General features: G+C 39.3%; 3 protein-coding genes across 8 annotated transcripts in view; 1 reads left to right on the top strand and 2 right to left on the bottom strand.

Annotated features, from left to right (window-relative positions):
* cpne5a (copine Va) overlaps window positions 1-6827 on the top strand; it is a 67148-nt gene extending 60321 nt beyond the window's left edge. For both annotated transcript variants that reach the window (XM_044038085.1, XM_044038084.1), the window contains 3 exons: window positions 1853-1910; window positions 2086-2159; window positions 3284-6827. In XM_044038085.1, coding sequence (XP_043894020.1) covers window positions 1853-1910; window positions 2086-2159; window positions 3284-3472 — 321 coding nt within the window. In that variant the 3' untranslated portion in view covers window positions 3473-6827. The remainder of the gene's footprint in view (window positions 1-1852; window positions 1911-2085; window positions 2160-3283) is intronic.
* samd11 (sterile alpha motif domain containing 11) overlaps window positions 1-21061 on the bottom strand; it is a 1171052-nt gene that overhangs the window by 451513 nt on the left and 698478 nt on the right. The window lies entirely within an intron of this gene.
* dclre1b (DNA cross-link repair 1B) lies at window positions 14966-21053 on the bottom strand. 2 transcript variants are annotated; one of them, XM_044038078.1, is made up of 5 exons: window positions 20939-21053; window positions 20488-20776; window positions 19160-19325; window positions 18794-18976; window positions 14966-18537 (listed from the first exon to the last, which is right to left on the bottom strand). In XM_044038078.1, the coding sequence occupies exons 2-5, from the start codon at window positions 20683-20685 to the stop codon at window positions 17285-17287; spliced, it is 1800 nt and encodes a 599-aa protein (XP_043894013.1). In that variant the 5' UTR covers window positions 20686-20776; window positions 20939-21053; the 3' UTR covers window positions 14966-17284. The 2 variants fall into 2 exon arrangements, with proteins under 2 accessions (XP_043894013.1, XP_043894014.1); XM_044038079.1 differs by having other exon boundaries at window positions 20488-21053.

The following is a 21061-nucleotide window of genomic DNA, read 5'->3' as shown; positions in this document are numbered from 1 at the left end:
AGCCTGGACCTGCTACCTCATTTTCTCTGCCACAGAGCAAAGAACCCAATGACTTGCTTCACCTGGCGCTTAACCTTTGCTCTGCAGAGATGAACCATAAAAATGCTTAATGCTCATCCCTCCACTTCTGCCTTTTCACATGTGCTCTCTGGTGCTGTGATGTATCTTTAGAGATGTCTTTAAAGCAGAACTATGCAGGATTTTTACCCTAATTTAACAGCTTCTCAGTCACTGTGATGATTAAATGGCTTGTTGCAGGGAGATTAGGGGTCTCTCCACTCCCCCTACCATCTGTTAGCAGGAAACCAGCCTTGCAAGATCAGGGCTGCCGACTCAGAGTCCTCACAATCAAGAGGTCTTGTGAAGTCTCAAGTCTCACGATAAACACAAATTGCTTCAGAGAACCACACACACACACACACACGCACGCACACACCCTATAGCCAGCTACCGGTTATAAGACAGTGATAGTGTTATTTTAGACTTAAGACATTATTGCAAAGCCGGCAAAAAAGTATCCCACTCTCATGGACATGGCTCCACAGCCTGTGTTCGTCAGCTCCATTTAAAACAATTGCACATAGCCAGGAGAGGGGAAGGGAGGGGGAAGCATCAGTGTTGAGTTTTCATGACAGTGAGAATAAAACTGTACACAATGGACAGATGGATGTTTACGGTGGTCTCGTAATCGAGCTCTGTCCACTATTGAGATTGTTGTTGTTTATTACAATCCACGAAACAAATGAAACTTGAAACATAATTCACTAACAAAAAGTGTCAAATGAATTTATAATGTGACATTTTTTCCACTTATTTTAACAAGCTGATGGAAATTTGTTTTCAAGAGGTACAGGAATGTGCCATCAGTATGTTTATTATGGGTCTGTGCAGTGAAAGCATTGACGTATGACTTTAGATATTGATAAAGTGCGATCCCCGGAGTGACGGTGCACTACAAAGTAACAAATGGTGTAGCCTGAATAATTCAGCTCTGGATACAGAATCTGATCATGCAATCATAGGTGTGCACCTTTGGGGTTTTCTGTTGCAGCAAAGGGGCAAAAACAATGTATGGTCTGTTTGTGTGTAGAGAACCCAAGGTCCTGAGGAATGAGCTTAGTAGAGGGAAAGATAAAATGGGACATGGGATGGAGATTGAAAAATGACGGAGAACATGAAGAGGGTGGACCTTGTCTGTCTGTTTACTCCTATCTGTGACAGGCTTCTCCCCTCAGGAGGTTTTTCCAGGAAAGTTGACCTACTTATACCTCTATAAATGCACTTCTACCACAAGCATCATTCATTCATGCCAGGGCTTTCACATTCTCCACTTCAGGACCAGAGTCTAAAGTCATTCAGTGGACTGAGCTTCTCACCACAAACTGTGGAGAAGATAAACTTTATTAAAGCTTCATTAGGTTTGGGTTTTGGACATGTGGCATTCTTATTTTGACTTTAACAGAACATAAGCTTATTTGCTTTTAATGTTGTCAAAGGAGCCTGTAACACGGCAATATTGTATATATTTTATGCATAGCCAGCTAAAACATTGTCTTATATGCTGTTTCTATATGAATTTGAACATGATTGGAAAGCTGTGATGCTGTGTAGCATTTATTTTCTGTCCTGTTTGCTTGTTATTGCTTTTTACGGTTTCTCTGGGGAATTAATCACATTAATACCAACAGAATGCAGAATGAAAAGTGAATTGTTGGAAATAAACATAATTGGAAATGTAACTCCTCATTGCTCTGATAAAAATGATTGTGTCAGGGGAAAGTGTGTTCTTCTATCTATTTAAATTAAATGCTGACTATATATATTTTTTTTAAATGTGTTTTTGTAATAACAGGCAGCCAAACTTCCCATGTCTATCATCATTGTTGGAGTTGGTCAAGCTGAGTTTGATGGTGAGAAAAACAAAAGTTAGTGGTGACTGGCACAGCCACTAGTGTGTCAGCAATTAAATTCAAGTGAAATTGTTATTATTATAATCATCATTTTGCCTCTGTTAGTTTTGTCATTAAGTATATTAATGTGTGTATATACCAAGGAATATTTTTTTGATATATGTTTTATCTCTAGCCATGGTGGAGCTTGATGGTGATGACATCAGGATCTCCTCAAGAGGGAAGTTGGCAGAAAGAGACATTGTACAGGTGAGATGTTTCCAGTGTTTGGTTTCACTGTATGCTCATTGAGTAAAGACTCATTTCCTGAAAGCACAATGGTTTAAAAGTATAAATGGAGTTTGTTTTCTTCCAAAGCAAAATGCATCGTCTTAATATATGATCATTTTGGTTTCACCTTGTGCCACAGTCTTTACATGTATAATATGTACAGTATAATATCAATTGACATGACATTGACACTCAATCAAAAGACGATCTCCCATAATGGACATTTTCTTTTTGACAGCTCACTCTTAGCACGCACCAATTGCCAACTTTGAACAAAATGTAAGAAATTAACATATAGACATTCTCCTCTTTAGAGGGTAAAATGTAAATCATGCTCCAAGTTGTGCAATTTAAACATGCCAATTTATGTCAGTTTCCTTGACACATTTATGCCCAGAATAGACTCAGCTATTTGAATGTCATCCTCACTGCTATCTATCACAAATGTGTCCTACACAGTAGCTCATCTCTATTCTGATTTTCGAATACTTGATTTATAGTTGAGTATTTAGGGTTGAGCTTGTACACCCCAGTAGTTGGCCTCTTCAAAAATGTGAGTATTTTCTTAATTTCTTTGCTCTGGATAACAAAAAAATCATTAAAAGTGAATCAGGTTTTTTAAGGTTTTCTGATATTTATGGACCAAACGAAAATAATCGACAGATTAATTGATTATGAAAATAATCGTTAGTTGCAGCTCTAGAATAATGTCTGCTGTGGCTGTTTATATACTAGAGAAAGATACTCAGTCCGTCTGGTGCTGTGATTCTTTTTGTGCTTGATCTCTGCAGATTTACAGTGAGCAAATTGAGTCACATGATGTGTTTCACAAACAGTCATGACACCAGTCAAATTGCAAATCTGAAAGGTTCAAAATGGGAGTTTGTTTTGTCTACCTCCACATTTTGTCCATGGTTATGTACTGTATGTAACACAATATAAATTGATTAATGTTGATACACAAAGCCAGGATTATAACTACAGCACAAGGCCTACAAGGCTTACAAAGAATATAACCGATCAGTGGATAACAACTGAAGACAATTGGTGCTATGGTACATTCTCCTGATGAAGTCATGTCTTTGTTTTTTGTGTCACCACAGTTCGTACCGTTCAGAGACTACATGGACCGCACAGGGAACCATGTACTGAGCATGGCGAGGCTGGCAAAAGACGTTCTAGCTGAGATCCCTGACCAGCTCATCTCCTACATGAAGAGCAGAGGTATTAAACCCAACCCTGTCCCACCACCTTACTCACCTGTTGACCACTCCCCAACCAACCCTGTCTGAGTCCCACGCTCCACTCTGGGTCGGTGTGGGACACGGTCGGGGTTGGTTGGTTGATTGATTGATTGTTTGAGTGATTGATTGATTGATTGATTGGAAACTGCTTCCCTCCCTTGAGGGAGAATTGGAATCATGTTCGAGGCCCTTTCATGAATATTTTTAAGGCTAGATAAAATGAAGATAAGACTCCATTTTGTTTTGGAGCATTGAGACTGTTCTAGGGGAACCTGCTGATGATGAGAGAGGGTTGTTTTTCTCTGACAGTTGAGAGGAGACCGATAATGACGGAGGTTTTAGTCGTTTGCTGTCAAACCTGTCAAAGTGGTGATGTAATGGATAGTAAACCTGACTGAAGGCATACATATATTAGGATGTGCCAGTGTGTATCATGTTTGTGATACCGTTTGGAGTTGATGTGTGTTAAACTAGGAGATAATGTGTGTATTTATTCATTGCAGAAATAATGTATTCCTTTAAAGAGGTTTAAAAGCGTGGGGGATTAAAGTAATATTTCCCCTGTAGTTTTCCATCTTATATTTTGTGACCAGTGTAATTAAGAAAAATAAACATTTCTACTTTGATAAGGACTGTAATATAAAAGCATGTGATAATAACCTATTCTGCAGTTTAGGAAACATTTTCTCTGATGGGTAATTTTTGATTGCCAGCTGTAATGTAGAAGACCTGCTGTGAGCTGTTTCCATACTAATTTACAAGCGCCATGTCTTGTATGTATTTGTAATATTTATATCAGAATGCACTAATTATTGTCCAAATAAAAAGCACAACAGTTACAATGTGAATAAGCTGAAAAGTGACAGAAAAACTACCACAATGAAAATAATGGAAAGGATCCCACATCCTATTTTTTCAAAGTAGCTTGAACATTGTCTTCCGACATTATTTTACCCAGATTACGATGGGTATATATACAATGGCGGTATATTTAGACATATTCTATCATACTAATGTATCATAATGCATTCATAAGAGAAATCTGTATGTTTACAGAGAAAGATTAACTATTCAAAGCACACACACACACCGTCCTTGTTAGTATGCACCCATGCTGCCAAATCTCATTTGTTATCTTGCTGTTTGAGTTTCTTTCCATTATGTTTGTTGTGGTTGCAGTTTATCAACTGGGATATTGGTTTTAAAGGACCCTATAAATAGTCTTTTGAAAGACTGATGTCAGCAAACACCTTCCACTTTTCTGCTTGGTAAATTGATTTGTTTTCCGAGAAAGAAAACCAAACAATCATAAAACCTGCAGAAAAGTATGAGATATTTGGGATTTGTATGTTTTTCTTCATCAAGAAATATTAAGTGAGTGATTGCACAAAACAAGAAAGGTATGAGTTCATCTTTTCAGTCTAAGTTTCTTGCTTCCGCACTGTGTACTTGCTTTTTCAAATGACATTGATTCCATAGAACATCATGTTACACAAATGCACATAGGCCTATTGTATTTAAAAAACAAAACAAAAACAATGTCGCAATTTAACGGCTATATTCACTGCATTTGTTTTTACTCTTTATACAGTTATAGCCATCTGTTGTGTCTATTCTGTTATCTATATTTACAATGGCCATTCCTTTCACTAGTATCTGTCATTCTCACGATATCTCAATCCAAATGTGCCTATTATATGGAAACATATCCAAATTCAGTTACCCAGGTGTTGTTCTGCCAGCAGCAGCAGGTCTCATGTTTAAGATGTACACGCAGAAAAATGTCGGAGCTTATGAAACTGTTGCAAGATTAGGACTATTACTATTACAGCCTCAGTGACTGATATGCACTGTCTCGACCAGTGTTGTGTGCTTTTTATACTTACAGCTCTTCACTAATAATCAAAATGATGGTAATGAACAATGTCGCCGAGCCTTGTTCGATATTCAAAGTCAAGACTTGTTTACAGTTCATCTGGAAAACGTAAACATGAGAAAAATGAGTTGATTTTTTTGATTTGTTGCGTTATTCAGTTTCCTTGAATGACACCGGAGAACTAACTACAACAGAGATCTGTGTTGTTGTCTGAGAAAGTGAAGCTCTCACATATTTTAGTCATCGTGGTTCTTTATGTTCATGTAATTCATGTTGCTTTATGATCTCTGTAAGCCATCTAATGTCCTCTGACTCCCACTGTTTTGGTGATGTTTAAGAGTAGAGTTGGGTGAAGTAGCAAGAACTCAATCTGGAGGCAGTGAATTTCTCTCTCATGGGCCCAGATCCACATTTCTTTTTTTTATTTCTTGATCTTTTTTAATTTTTCATCAGTGATTATTTTATTCCCTCAGAAGACAAAGCAGCATTTAATCTCCTGCCAAATGAGGCCATTAAGTTTAGTGATACAACACACACAAATACCAGTATACCTCTACAGAAAGCCATTCAAGCCAAAAAGAAACCATGAATATACACTGAATACATTTCTCTTTAAATCTATTTAAATATGTATTATGTTAAATTATAAATATATGATATATATTTATTAACTTTCCTTGGAAGTGATCTCTCTAGAATCTACTTTTCAATGCACGCTTTATTGTTTATTTTATTTATTTGAACTCAAAAATAATGATACGGTTTTCGTTACTCAGAACATTGGCAGGCACAATGTCAAGTTAAGTCAGTGCCAGCATGCAGCTCTTATACTAATGTTGCATTATAATCCTCGTTCTAGACACAGTTATCCTCAAAATCTGCTCTGTACCTTTAGCTAATAAATGAATAAATATGGAATGAGCACAGTGATGACACTTATGCAACTGTGAAACATCAAATTATCATGACACATTTTCTGAGTCTAAAAGAAGTCTTTCCAACAATAACATGACTTATTTTCTCTTGGTGGAAATGGGATTGATTATCCCTTCATTTTGAATTTTCCATGAGGCTGAACTCTAATTATGTACATAAGCCCCATATAAAGACTCTTCAGTGCCAAATGTGTTTAGATGAACTTGGCCTCTATAGACAATGTGCATGTTTGTGCCAAAACGGCAGGAAGTCTCGTAGTCAGCCTTCATTTCACCTGATTAGTGCATCTGCCATGTGCTTTGTTTGTTTCCTTCGATGTTATTGAGAGAAAACAGCCACTTTGAGCATGTTGTATCTCTGGGTTCTTTCCATTCTGTTCCTATGAGACACAAACTGTATTGGTTTTTCTTGCCACTAATCCTGTTTTATCCCAGGTTGTTTACATACCTCTCTTGGTCTCTGACTTGCATGCTGAATAATTTCCAAACCAGGTGTTGGACATGATATTGTCGTCATACTGTGGTTTGTGAAATGCTTTGTAATGGATTGCCTTAACTGAAGATTAATAAAATACTGAAAACTTTGGCAGAATTGGAGATGTTTTTGTTCATCTGTTTGATCTCTGTGAGATAATGACATGCTAGATACGGACACATCATCATTATGAAAATAACTTTTCTTAGCATTACAACAACAGGAAATTAACAGGGACTGCTGTTTGGTGCTGTTTGGCAGCATACAATGGGTTGTTTGCTGCTGAAAACAACACTAGAGTGAGTGAGACATAACTGTGGACTGGGCTGCTAAACAATGAGCAAAAAGTCAATAAAGCTCTGTAAAGAAATTAGTAGACTGTGAAAGGTGTGGGTTCATCCCCATGACATAACCACTGCCAAATACTGAACTGCACTAAAAGTGGAAAATAGAGCAACGTTCAATATTTAATGCAAAGACTTTCAGTAAATTGACAAAGGAATATGGAAAAAAAAAATGTTGTCTTTACATCTCAAACTGCTTTTCCACTAAACAGTTCCGGCACTCCTCGACTTGGCTCGTTTTTTTTGCTTTTCCATTAGCGATGGTACCTGGTACTTTTTTTTTTTTTACCTGTTCTGTTCTGAGCCAATACCATGTGTGACGTCGACAGACTGTCGTCACTGGAAGAGTCCATGAGCGTGATGTCCGACACAGGAATCAAACCGAACAATGTCGAACTGTAGATCAGTTCAAAATAATTAAAAAATCCGAAGACATGCGTCCATCTCCAACATTTAGCAAAAATATTTCTAACTGCATTGCCGAAAGCGGCCCTTCCGCAGTATTTCAGTTCAGAATTCAATTCTTGCTTGGCATAACCTGTATAACCTGCTGCTCACAATGCAAAATAACAGAGGACAGTTTGGTTGGAGATTCTGGTGTGTTTTGTCAGATGTGGCTGATTTTGCCTCAAGTCACTTTAGCCTCAGGCAGAGATAAACAAGAGATGACAGAGAAGCTCAAGTCTAACTCCATAACCCCAGATTTCTTTTTCTTTTTTTTGTTAAATCATGTGCTTTCGAGCCCTGAAACACTTAGCTGTCCATTTCCCTCTGGAGCCATAGAAGGCTTTACACAACCTTTTTTCCACATATGTGGTCGCATTCCCCAGGACATATAAACAGACTTTGATGTGTAAAGTCATCTGAAGTTCTCTTTAAGCCCAGTTTATTTCCCTCGTTTTTTTCATCCATTGTACATTAGAAAAGCTGGTCTTATTAGATTTTCATGGCAGGGTTTTTATTAAGTGCAAAAGGAAGTATAGCTGGCAAACTTACTCCATTTCCACACAAAAAAACTTATCATGAAAATGGTTTCACTTACACTTCATTCATTGTCTACAGCTTTATCCTCCACATGAGGGTAGGCAAAAGGAGGGGTAAACCCTGGACAGGTCAACAGTCCATCGTGTGGTCAACACACAGAGATTACATTAGAGTGCCCACTTAACCTAATGTGCTGTTTTTGGACTGTGGGAGGAAATCGGAGTACTTGGAGAAAACCTTGGGAGAACATGCAATTATTTCACTTAACTTGATAAAAAAAAAATGTTATGGCAATGAAACACGTTTTGGACTTCTTTCTGATTTCAGAAGAAAAGGTGTATTTCCTAATTAAATCAATAACCACAAGAATATCCACAAGAATTCTTATAGTAAACAAGATGGCTGATTTGTATCTCATCCTAGAGAGACTGCTGTCCTGTCAACTGTGAGTGCTATCCTCTCACAGAATGTGTTCCCTTTTAAAATGTGTTTTTCCCCCTTTAATAAGATGCACTGCTGATGAATCAAGCTGTCCACCTGGGGAGAAGGAGACAGCACAGCTGGAGCTATAAATTACCAGCTTAAGACACAAACACCTCCCTCGCCCACCCACTTTCTGACTGAACAATAATGACGAGTGGAAGCCAGGAAGAAATCAACAACTAATGACATAGAATTACACTCAAATACTTAGATACTGCATTTCACATATATAATATGCAAAACATTTGCAAGAGATGACTGCTCAGAAAGTATTATACTAATTACTCTGGAGTTGTTACAGGCAACATTTTATGAGCTGAAATAGATGAAAAATAATTAAAAAAGAAACACCCACAGGGTTACACATTATATATTGTCTGCTTCATGTGTTCAGAAACCACAAATTGGGTTTTTTATAGAGATTATGTGCTGGGTTACTTCCTGTTATCACTATATGTCTTCAGTCAATGTTTCCAATTAAACTACATTAAAGTAACTCTGCTTTTTAATTGCACACTATATGACACTTATTTTCACATTGGATAGGTTGAGGGTTTATTAGTACTTAGAGGTTCTCAGAGTAGAGTATACTACCAATACGTGCATGTGTAGAATACATAATCATAGTTAAAATGTTTTGGTATTTATAGCTTTAGAATGAGCCTTTCATATGACTTGCTCATGCCTAAAGGAAGCTGCCATTGCTATAATGTAATATGATTTCGCTGCAACCCAAACGTACAAAGCACTCAGGACATGCCTTTGAAGTGGAAGCTTATTACACACATGAAATATAACATCCTTTCTGGTATGTGCAGAGAACTGTAGTTCCCTGATACACTTGGGAAAAGGAGGCGTGAGCATCATCTATTTGTTACAATTCACTCAGTGCGTTTGCATACATGTTAAAAGTCCGATTTAAGTCAGACCAAGGCGATTATCTGTTTTTCTTAATGTCATGTAAACACGTTAGCCTGAAAAGCGAGCTAGTCTTAGTCGGACTAACATACCTGGATAATGCAATTCATAGTCCGATTACTCATTTATTTGGACTGGATTTGGACTGCGCATGCTCCATAATCCTGATCGATTAAACTGTGCATATAAATGCCCCATGAGGTGCCACAAATGCCTTGTTTGGGAAGCTGACAGTGAAACAGTGCTCCTTATTTCAACATTTTGACTGCATCAAAACTACATAAATAAACCCAACATGCAGCTGCCTGAAACTGTGAACGTGGCAGAGGATATCATGAACAATCTATGAGTGTGTTTGTGATTTAATAGGGTCAGCAGTTGTTTTTAATCTGTGCTGCAGGGTGAGGAGGGAGATGTGCACAAGCTGCTCTCAGCTCATGCTAATCAGAGATGAAGGTAGACTCCGTTAGTACTGACCTGGAAACCAATGAGAACCAGATCCTCTCGTTATATATGACAGCACTGTCAGCTTCGTCCTATTAAAACTGCCTATAGCGTCATGTCTGAGAGCGGTCTAACTTTAGAGCTCTGGCCAATTGAAAACATCTATCAATTCCTTTCATTTGGGCTTTGCTTTGAGGGAAGGTTGGTTACAGCTTCTACTGCTCACGGTATCGCTCTCTTCAGTAGCCTTTCTGCTCCGCTGATCAGAGTGAACTCCACTCACCACTCACCTTGGGCTGACAACACAGCACAGCCACTCAAATGGACTCACCACTTCGATTCATTAGCCACTTTTGCATTGGCTATAAATCATCGTTAGGTTACCATAAAGACTGATATTATAAGAATGAGTGTGTTTTTGGTGCACTGTAATGGAGTCAGCGGGGAGCAGAGGGGGTTGCTTCATATTAACCGTGAGATAATGTGTTGGAGATTTGTCATCTGGGATAGTAATCCACATAGAAAGCCAGTGTGATGAATCATCATAATTAAAATGTCACACAAAAAAAACAACAACACAAAAACAGGTACACAAACAGGCCATATCACAGTTAAACTAAAGGACACATACAGTGTATGGATCTTAATAAAAAAAAATATATACATATATATACTGTATATGTATGAAAAACAAAGCAGTAGATAATGGAGTGACCATGAACATTAATATCATCAACAAAATAAAGAAGGGAAACAAAACAAAAGGGCTGAGCATCCACATGGTGAGAATGCTGACTTCTCCAGGGGACGTCTGATGTGCTGAATGTCCTTATGTCTTTGGCAGACTGAGGCTTACTGTTTGCTGAATGCTCGAACAACCTGTTCCCCATGAAAATGCATTCCAATTATGGACAAAAAAACACAGAAATTGAAAATGTCAGGAATATTTCAGAGATTTTTTTTTAATTTTTAAATGCCGGCACAAAACTGCACAGCACCAAGAGGAAGTAACTCTGACCCAATCTGAACATTTTCTGACATTAAACAGACAGAAAGTCAGCAGATGAATTGATAATGACCACATTTAGATGCTGCACTAAATATATTTAAATACACATACGTTTAAGTTTTGGATGCAGCCATGTTCAGGAGCTAAAATGTTGGTGGTATGTCTATGTGGATTTATAGATGAATAAAACAATGGATTTACACACGAGTGACAGCTTTGCATTCTCTTTATAAATATAAAAAATGAAAAGATGTTTCTGTTAAAGACCTTTTTTTTGGTCACATCATTTTGTAAGGGTATATGGACACACACTTTGTTATATCGATCTTTTCTTGTATAATAAATGACAACAGTGATTGCTTGATCGAAGTTTAAGTGTGGATTCAGGCAAAGACTCCCCTCCAGTGCCTCCTCCTAATCAGTGTCCCCATGGAACTGTGTATCCACGCTGACTTGCCCTCATGCACATCAAATGGATGGTGCATGTGTGAGCGCTGATGCTGAAACCATTTCAGCAGTAAGAACTATTCCCTTGTTGATCTGTGCCATTTAGCAGCAAACTGAAAAGTGCATGTGATGTCTGATTTGACCAACCCTGTCAAGCAGTAAAAGGCATTGGACATCTCAAAAAAGTAGAAGCATGTGGCCGTTTCACAAAGGGATCAAAATAATGCCTCTCTCTCTGCTGTGCCCTTCGTGTGTATTTACTGTACACCTTAGATTACCTCCAGTGTCTCTGAGTCAGGTAATCTTTGTGACTGGAGAAGGGGAGGGGAGAAAATACATGGACGGTAGGAGACCATGAAGGGGAAAGAGGCAAGTGTTGACTTGAGTGGTGACTTTAAAGATGAGAGCGCAGTATCAAAATGGAAGGAAAGCTGACAGGTGGAGAAAGCAGGGGAGGGGGTGAGGGTGAGGCTGAAGCGAGGAGTAAAGGAGATAAGGGAGTGCACAAAGAAGGACTATGATGAGCCGATGAGAGCAGGAGGACGACGAGGAGGGAATATGGAGCCCCCCCATAGGGAAGCCCTCTCCTGTCAGTCATCCAACAAGTAGCTGGATTCGGTCTGATGGGATATTAACAAGTGAGGGAGTGATGAATGACGGCTCCTTGGGTGAAGGGAAAACGGTGAATTCATGGCTGCCTGATTATGGCTCTTTTGATGTGAAAGGGTGTGATGGATTGGACTTTGCACTGGAGCACTGCTGTTTTCTTCTGACGTGAACACAGGCAGAAAATCCTTTAGTTTGAACAGCATTTAACCATGAAGGGATAGATCTTATCAGATGATATATCTCCAGTTTGATGTTAGGCACTGTTGAAAACTCTTAGTTTTAATGATGGATTGTGTAAAAAACATGATATTAGTTCTTAGTACAGTTGCATAAAAAGAAACACCCTGCATTTTATGGTTTAGCTTAAAACTGTAGTATCGCTTTTGTACATTTTCTGTTGATGCCTCTGTTTGCTCTTCTTGAACAGAGATGCTTGTGTTTACAGGGGCAGACGAGGACAAGACAGGGGCAGGAGGCATTTATCACATCAAACTGCTGAATGACTGGGTTTTGTGAGCAGCAGTATTCACTTCTGAACCCTTTTGTGGCCACTTCTTTTTGTGTTCTTTCACTCACACTGTAACCTGCTTGCAGTCATCTCACTTTACTAAAGCAGTATTGCTGCCGTCTGTCTTGAATCGAGTCGCTGGGCAACACGACTATACTGATAAACACTGATAGGCTTGATCATCATTGTGTCAAGTCATTTGACAATAGTTTGGATGTAATGTAACAATGTGACATCTGTTTGTATTTGGACAGTACGCATGTGCTACAAATTGAGTCATTTCTTGATTGTTTTTCATCTGGTCTAGAAATCCTTGTCTGTCTTCTCTTCGACTGCTGAGATAACTCTCATCCCTTTAACTCCTGCTCATCTTTGTGTGTTTACCCCCCTCCGAAGACACAAAAGACATAACATTGCCATATGTGTGTCTTTGTACACCCACACACAAAAACATTGGCAGAAATAGCAGTAGAGTGTGAACAAAAAGATAACAGCCTCTGCTGCTGTGTGGGTTTGACACAGCTCAGCTGCATTGTTCCAACTCTTTACAACAGTCTAGGAAAAGGGGACTGAGAGAAAATCATTACAAAGTGCAGAAGCCTGTGGCTTTAGCACTGGCTACCCTAGCTTTGCTGAAGGGCTTGTACTCCCCTCCTGCTGTCACCCTAAAGCCATGAGCTGCCCGTCCTCTCCCCACACAGCTCTGTCAGAAAGGTGTTGTCTTTGAAGAGCCAGTGGAAACTGACACACTCAGCATTTTGAGACATAAAAGTGGGAATGAAATAAGGAATCAGGGCTTTCTCCAGGCCCTGAGTTATAAGGCTGTCATGTTGCTCATTGGTTTTGCCTCCAGCAGAGTTTCAGCTGAGTCAAGTCAAGTGTTCTGTCAAGTTGATACGTTTGGTTTAACTTTGCTTTGCATGAGTACAGCAGTGACGTGCTGCTCCAGTGATGGTGATGCAGACTCCTTCTGCATCTCAGATGAGCGTTTCTCTAAGCTCCATAACATAACCCTGTGGAAAATAACATTCATTTGACCCACTGTACGCCACAGAAAGCAAAATGAGAAACATTGCCCCAGGTTGCAATCATTTTAGAAAGATTCCCTTTTCAGGGAAGATTCATGGTAATGAATTCACAGTGATGTCCCTGGTGCTGGAAAACTACAAAAACTGTGTGGAGCATGAGTGTGAAAAGCAGGTCACAGGTTTGTCAGCCTCACTGTAGTGGTAGTTCTGCGGTTGCCAATTAGGGTGACGACCTGATCACATGCCCAGATTATCCTGCCTCACCCACAATTGCAATCAGCTCCACATTTCTTTTACGAAATTTACGGCATCCATGACCGTTTTACTGCATCCATGACTGTGTCGAGTGATACATGGACAGAACATGATCTTGACAATGTGAATATCAAAAATATAAATTTATCTACATCCATACTCAAAACAACAAATACGAAAAAATCCTACGGCTGCGGAGTCAGGGATCTTAACGTTACAACAGCAGCAGCGGTGAATCTGCAATAACAATCCCCAATCTTCAAAAAGAATCTGGGACTCTGTGATTTAGTGCTTCAACACTGAAGAGCAGAAGTTTGGTGTGCAGACCTGTCATAAGAATTAAGTTTATTATTTGTTTTTTGCATGGTCAGATCCTCTTCTGTGTTTTTATAACACAAGAAAAAAAGAGAAACAACTTGAAACACCCAAAGACACGCCACAGCTTTTTATGATTAGCATACATACACCTTGCCCGGCCAATCTGTTTATTTGTAATGTTACAATCTCTTGATAAAGATACATCTGTATTGATAGGATCAATCTTGAAAGAAGAATTGAGTGAATTGCAAATTCCAGAAGCAGTTTTACACCAGGTAAAAGGGCTTGGCCTTGCAGGAAGCAGCATCCTCTGATTTCCACTTTGAAGTAATGGCGTGTGTGAGAAATCCATTAGTTGAGCCCCAAAACCCAGCTGTGTGTGACACTCCATTTCCTTTATTATCCTACAGCCTCACTGCCACTGCTTTATATTCTCTCAAAGTAAAATAGAAACATGAATATTTTCCCAAATTATCATGTTTTTTCTACAAAAATGTTTTCTGTACTTGCAATAAAAGTGTGGCGCTTTAAAATAGCTGTATGAGCGGCAGGGTTGCAGAGGGAAAACAGGCTTGTGTAAAATATGCAGGGATCGCAATGCAAATCTAGTCTATGGTGTTGTTGTGTGCTCCTGATTACAATTCAGCAAATCTCGAGAGCGCAAGAGTCCTTCCCCCACTGCTTTCAAGAAAGATTACAACGATAATCTGAGCCGCAATATCTGCCGACTAAAACAATCCATCTATTGTATGTGAATCTGATTATCCCAGAGAGCAGATTTCATCCTACACATAATACACTATAGGAAGGTGGGGAATCTTACAGGAATTAGTCATCACTAGGCATCAATGAGGGAAGATTACATATTTACAAGATACATTTACACATATTACTACACCTTAGTACAGTTTTGAGTTATTTGTACAGACATTTATTTCATACATTAAACAACTGTTTTGCTACATAGAATTGACAAGATTCACTTCGCTGCATATAAAAAAGAAATACAGAGATGATTTATTGTAGATTATACTCATCAGTTTACAAGAGTACAATTGGGCAAGCTGAAATGATTAGTTGATTAAATGATTCAGAAATCTATTTTGATCATTCTTGATCATTCATCATTTCCCACCTCTGAAATTTGAGCATTATCTGCAGAATAATAAACAGTGTATTTATATCTACTTCTATGATTTTGTGGTTTGGACAGTTGGCATTGTGAAGGAGAGAGTTTGGCATTTCTCCCCATTTTCTGAATCTTCACAAACGACTGATTTATTTAGAAGTTGCAGTTCTCCATAAATTATTGACGAGCTTCTTATTCGGCAGCCACATGAAAATCCTGCTGCACAGTAATGCATCTATAATTACAATCAAATTTTATAAAAATTAACAGTGTTCACACATCTCCGTCCTCCCACACAAAGAAGCTGGTCATTCATCCTTTATGAGAACAACAGTAGCTCCTGCTGGCAGCTCACGTCAATCTGACAACCCACTATTGACGACTACTCAATGTCTCTGCAAGATGCTGTTGAGGTTTCTGATCTTTACATGGGGAGAACTTTCCTAAGGCACTTCAGCATCAAGGAGCATGCAAACTAAAATTGATTTAAAAGTGGGATAAAAAAAAAAAGCTCTGCAGACAAATTACACCACTAACTGTGAAAGCTATGCTTGGGAGGTGATGAGGAGGAATGTTGTTACTTTGCAAATGAATGTCCTGTCTAGAGCTCAACAAGGCTGACAAGCTTTGAGGACATTTTGAGGAGGATGAGGATTTTGGTCTCCAAGAAGTGCAGATTATGTTTAATGGGATTAAACTGGGCCGAGTCATTGCAGTGCAGTATGTCACTGGAGACAAAATATGTTTAATGCATTATTATTATTATTATTATTATTTCAACAGAAATCCAACAGCCAATTATATGAGAGGCAACATTTCCCAAAAACTACTGCCATCTTATGGAAGAATAACAGCATTGCAATGTCATGATTCTGATACCATGCTTTCAAAAAGGGACAGACATCAATGTGTGCAAATGTATGTAATAAACAAGTGGCAAATAAGGAGACACAAATATTACAGAAAAACACATGACATCACAGATTTCCCACACAACACTGTCAGTTCACCACAGAGTAGCCACATCATAATATAACCATGTATGCTGTACAGGGGATTTTAAATTTCCACTTAACCTTAATGAACTGTGTGAGGCTGCTGAAGCACACGAATAAACCCCACGCAGGCACAGAGGGAACACAGGCTTCAACCCAGAGTCTTTGTGCTATAGGTGACAATGATGCACCGCTGTGCTGCCCCCCACTGGTCAATGTCAACTCTAAGCAAAACATGCAGAAAGGGCAATCATGGGAAACAAAACACAACTCAAACAGTAGTATGAATACATTCAGAAGCAATACTGCTATTCAGCACACATACATCTGATGATTCTAAAACAGCCTCACAAGCCTTTTCTTTCCTCTGCTGTAATTTCACATGTGTTTTTGAAGTAATCTCATTATCCTTAGTGGTGAAATTTAACTGAATACTGCCATAATAATAATAATAATAATGATAATCATTATAATATGAAGAATGCAATAGAAAATGTATTATTATCTTCTCAAAACTCAGTTAAACATTCAAATGAAAGGCAACATGAGTAGGGCTGGTCTGAAATATGGCAACAACATTTCACAGTTTACTCACTAAGGTTTAAAATACATTTTGATTTTGACTAATATAGTAACTCTTGTCTCTTTGCAGCAGCAAATCCTTCTCCACCGATCTGACATTTCAAAGCTCTCAAAGATCTCCCAGCTCTTAATTTAAAGTGTTCAAAAGTTAAGAACAAAAAAATCATCACTGTTTCAAGACACCTGGTTCTCAGGGCAAAAAACCCCAAACAGTTATCAGGAGATGGAATTCTCCAATAGCAAAATCAACATATCAAAAGGCTCCAAATAAATGGTCTGAGTTCTGCTACCGACAAGCAAATAATACAGATGTATAAATGGATCAACAGACAAGCATGATTTTCTATATTCCAGGCAATTGACACAACATTAAGGCACCACAAAGAAAACTATAACTAAAGCTACCAAAGACAGAGCATTGGGAAATAGTACTTAGGCTTTTAAGAGTTAATGTTGACACACAGAAAAGTAAGGCAAACACATGTCAGGTCACATTATTTGCTTGAGGTGTCTAATGCATCTTATTTGAAGATGTGGAACTGGAGGTCACAGGCCTGAAAATCCTCATCTTGGAAAGGCAGATGATTTAAAAGACTATTTTCAAGCTCCACTAGATATTCCTCCTTCAGTTCATTCATGCTACACAAAGTACAGAGATGTTTTTTTGGGCTGTTCTGTGTTAACAATGAACAGTTTTGCTGATCATTTCCACATCTTTTGTGTTGACTCGTGCTAGCATCATGTGACATTATATTGCCCTCCTGATCAATTCCATTTCCACTGTGCACGGTGACGCTTTCATCATTCGACAGTGTGAGGTCGACATATCCACTGTGTTGAATACTGTGGTTTTTATGTAATGCTGTGACATTTACTTTGGCATTAGTTTTAAAAGGCCCTTTCATTTTCTTGACAGACTTTGAGCAGACCTTGGTGTTTGCAATGTCAACTGAAGGAACGTTGCTCTGGGTAAATTGAGGGAGTGCCACTGACTCCTCTTCCATTACCATATGATCAGAAACTGTCGGTACGATGTTGAGGCAGCATACATCTCCAGCCCCTTCTCTGCTTTTGTTAGGGGTGAGTTTCTTGTTAATGTCAGTAAAGACACACTCAGAGTCTTTTTCACTATTTTCTGTGTCTAGCTCATCTTCACAAGCTTCCTGTTCCAGGCTTTGTGATCCACAGACAGAGACGTCACCAAATGACCTCTTGGATCCCCTTACAGGAGAATCAAATACCACTCCCTTGGGAGCAAGAGGCTGGAGGTGTCTGTGGCGCAGGCTGGTGTACACTAACGAGCAATTCTGGATTTCAGCCTGTCTCAGCATATAGTGTCGGACTGAATCAGGCACCAGGATTTCATGGCGCTTCTTGCTGGGCAGTAAAGCAAGGAGACTTCCTGGTAAGCAGTTTCCTACAATGGGTGCGAGGGAGGTAGGCTTAAGGGCAGAAACAAAATCCTCCAGCTCTTGATAAGAGGAGTGGTCGGAATATGGCACTACATGGAGGTTGGGGTGACAGGAGACCACAGACCTGCTGGTGGGCAAGATGACCAAAGTCGGTTGTTCTTCGTTCCACTGTTGCAAAGAGGCACGACAGATCTGTGACTGGTCCACCGCTCGAATACGACCAGCTCCCACATCAGTGGTGAACACGTCGGGCAGCTCTAGAGCTATGAGGGTCTCCATTCTCTCAAAACTAACCTCAATCCAGGTTTTAAACTCCATTGCCAGCTCCACCAGCAGGGCCTCCTTTCCCAATGCATACAAACCTGAAATGCAAAACCAATTAATGTAAATTACAAAGGGATTTTATAATTAACTTTTTTTTTTTAATCTTGCACACAAAAGTACAAATTTCACTTCACAAGGCTGCCATTTTCCAGGCTTTCCCCCCCAATAACAAACCTCATAATGGTTGTATTTTAGCAACTTAAGTTAAACAAAGGTTATCTTGTTGTGACGCTTGATGAAATCATTCATACACACGTGGGTTAGGTTGTCAAAAAACAAAGCGACTGGAATTACCTATGACAACACTGTGTTGAGGATGGCTGCGAATGATCTCTTTGATTTGCTGAGTGGCTTGCTTTCTGGAGGGGAGGGTGCGGTTGGGGTCACAGTTGGTGTTGTCCAAGTAAAGGACATCAATAGTGGCGTTTGTCCTCAGACAAGGCTCACGCAGCATTGTGGGAGTATATCTGAAGTCCCCTGAAATGAAGAGTGTCAATGCTGACTATTATACAATGTAGGGCATGTGTCAATGTTTCTTTCAATCATACAACACTAATACAAACGTTAAACACTAAGAGGAAGAAACACACGACAAAGACATAAGTTAGCATTTCCTATATTTCAGAGAGACCGTTTATCCAAGTGCATTCAGACACTGACCAGTGTACAGTATAGAACCAAAGTAGCCTTCGAAGAGAAACATGACAGCCCCTGGACAGTGGTTGGCATCTATCAGAGTGACCATCAGCTTCTCCTTCCCAATGTCATCCAATGGCAGAAGGTATGGATCACCCACCTCTAATGGATGGATCCACTGCTCTTTTACCTGAACAGAATTAAAATGGTCAGCAGAAGTGAATTCAAATTATGTACATGACATACAGCTATATTCTATATTGGCTTATTTTTTGACTGACAAAATAAAAAGGAAAATATTGCCAAGATATTTTCTTACACACACAAAAAGTTAAGTACTTTTCCTTCATTGCCAGTCCATCACAGAGCCAACATGTAGAGACAAACAATCATTCACTCACACACCATATCAAGTGGTCAATTAACCTCTGCATCCCAGACTGGGAATCAAACCAGCAAACGTCTTGCTGTGAGGCAACAGTGCTAGGCATAATTAATATACTCTTGTACTCCTTTTGCTTGTCATCTGTCTGACTCTACTAAATACATTTAAAACTAAAATGCCTTTTGAACAGTGATTCAGTGTCCAGTTTCCCCCTGCAACACAAATTTAGGTTTGTAATGAACATGTTCACAAGGTAGAAGGGGTCTACACCCAGTATATGTTCTGAAATTGTTAAAGAAATTGTTGGAGGGAGTTAAAATAGCTTTGTAGAGCCATAAAAAGGTAATTACAAATAATATTAGGGTCTACACAGTGGTATGGTTGTTAGCTCTGTTGCCACACAGCAAGAAGATCACCAGTCCAAATCCTGGTTCAGCAGAGAACCTTACTCTGTGAAGATTGGAGTTAGGTTAATTGGAGACTCTAAAATGTTGTTTGTCTTTTTATGCTGGCCTTGTGAGAATACTCATCAGCAGCTGGGATTGAGATCCCCTCAACAGGACAAGTGGAAGATAACATACTTTTTTTTAAGTGAGTTAGGTGTATTTGTTCCACAGTTAAATAATTAGTCTATATCAATAAAATGTCAGATGAATAAAGAATGAGTTTTGACTCTTTGTGAATATTGAAGAACAATGCAAATTGTGGTATTAGAATTGTTAAATCTGAGGTAAAATATTCAGTCATTAGAAGTGTTTGTACAGTGAAAAACATCATATCAATACATTATGTACACTATAGTGAATTATTGCTCATCCATGATTTGCATCAGTAAAAATACACTAGAAAAAGGATGACTAAACACATCTGTGACACATGTGCTGTCCCTGAGATCTAAGTGTTATGTTTTCACTGTGAGTGGTGCCATATCCACGCGTGTTTCATCCACTGTGACACGCCCCCTCACCTTCAGTTTAAGCCTGAGCAGCGTGGCAGTGGTCGGTGAGCAGTAGATGGGCCAGTTGCTCCAGGTGGAAGTCAAACTCACGGTGTGGTCACTGTGCATGTGGGACAGGAAAAAGAGCCGCGTGTTGGGACACTTTCGCACCTGCCAGAAGTCGACGGCCAGCGGTGTGTGCGGGATGACTTTTCCGTTGACAGACATGGTTTCACTGGAGATGTACTGAGGACCGACTTTGGCCGAAGGTAAGTTATCTATTTGAGATATGAAGACTCTCTACCACACCGACAGAAGCCTGAGGAGAAATTGCAGTTTTATTGAACACGGTACAAGTTACTAAAAGGAGGGTAGTGGAAGCTAATTTTGAAGGGATAACGAGTAAACCATAACGTTGGCATTAACCGGCTCGAATGTGAACGACACAAGAATTCTGCGGTTTGAAAATCTTCTCTCTTACCATTGGCGTCGTTTACAGTTGTCAGTAACGGATAACACACATGTGTATGTACGTACATAGTCGATGTAAACACACACTACTCCCGCCATTTATGTTTTCTGCCTTTCTTCTTCTTCGTCCTCG

Source organism: Solea senegalensis, linkage group LG11 (assembly GCF_019176455.1).
Source record: "Solea senegalensis isolate Sse05_10M linkage group LG11, IFAPA_SoseM_1, whole genome shotgun sequence".
In the NCBI taxonomy this organism is placed as follows: Eukaryota; Metazoa; Chordata; class Actinopteri; order Pleuronectiformes; family Soleidae; genus Solea; species Solea senegalensis.
This window is presented reverse-complemented; position numbering and strand designations above follow the sequence as displayed.

What these genes read in the sequence shown, in the direction of transcription:
- dclre1b (XM_044038079.1), bottom strand. Translation starts at nt 20,685, where the DNA reads ATGTCTGTCAACGGAAAAGTCATCCCGCACACACCGCTGGCCGTCGAC. An exon ending in TGCTCAGGCTTAAACTGAAG is followed by an intron (nt 19,326 to 20,487) that starts GTGAGGGGGCGT and finishes AATTCTGTTCAG; the next exon opens with GTAAAAGAGCAGTGGATCCA. An exon ending in TGGTTCTATACTGTACACTG is followed by an intron (nt 18,977 to 19,159) that starts GTCAGTGTCTGA and finishes TCTTCATTTCAG; the next exon opens with GGGACTTCAGATATACTCCC.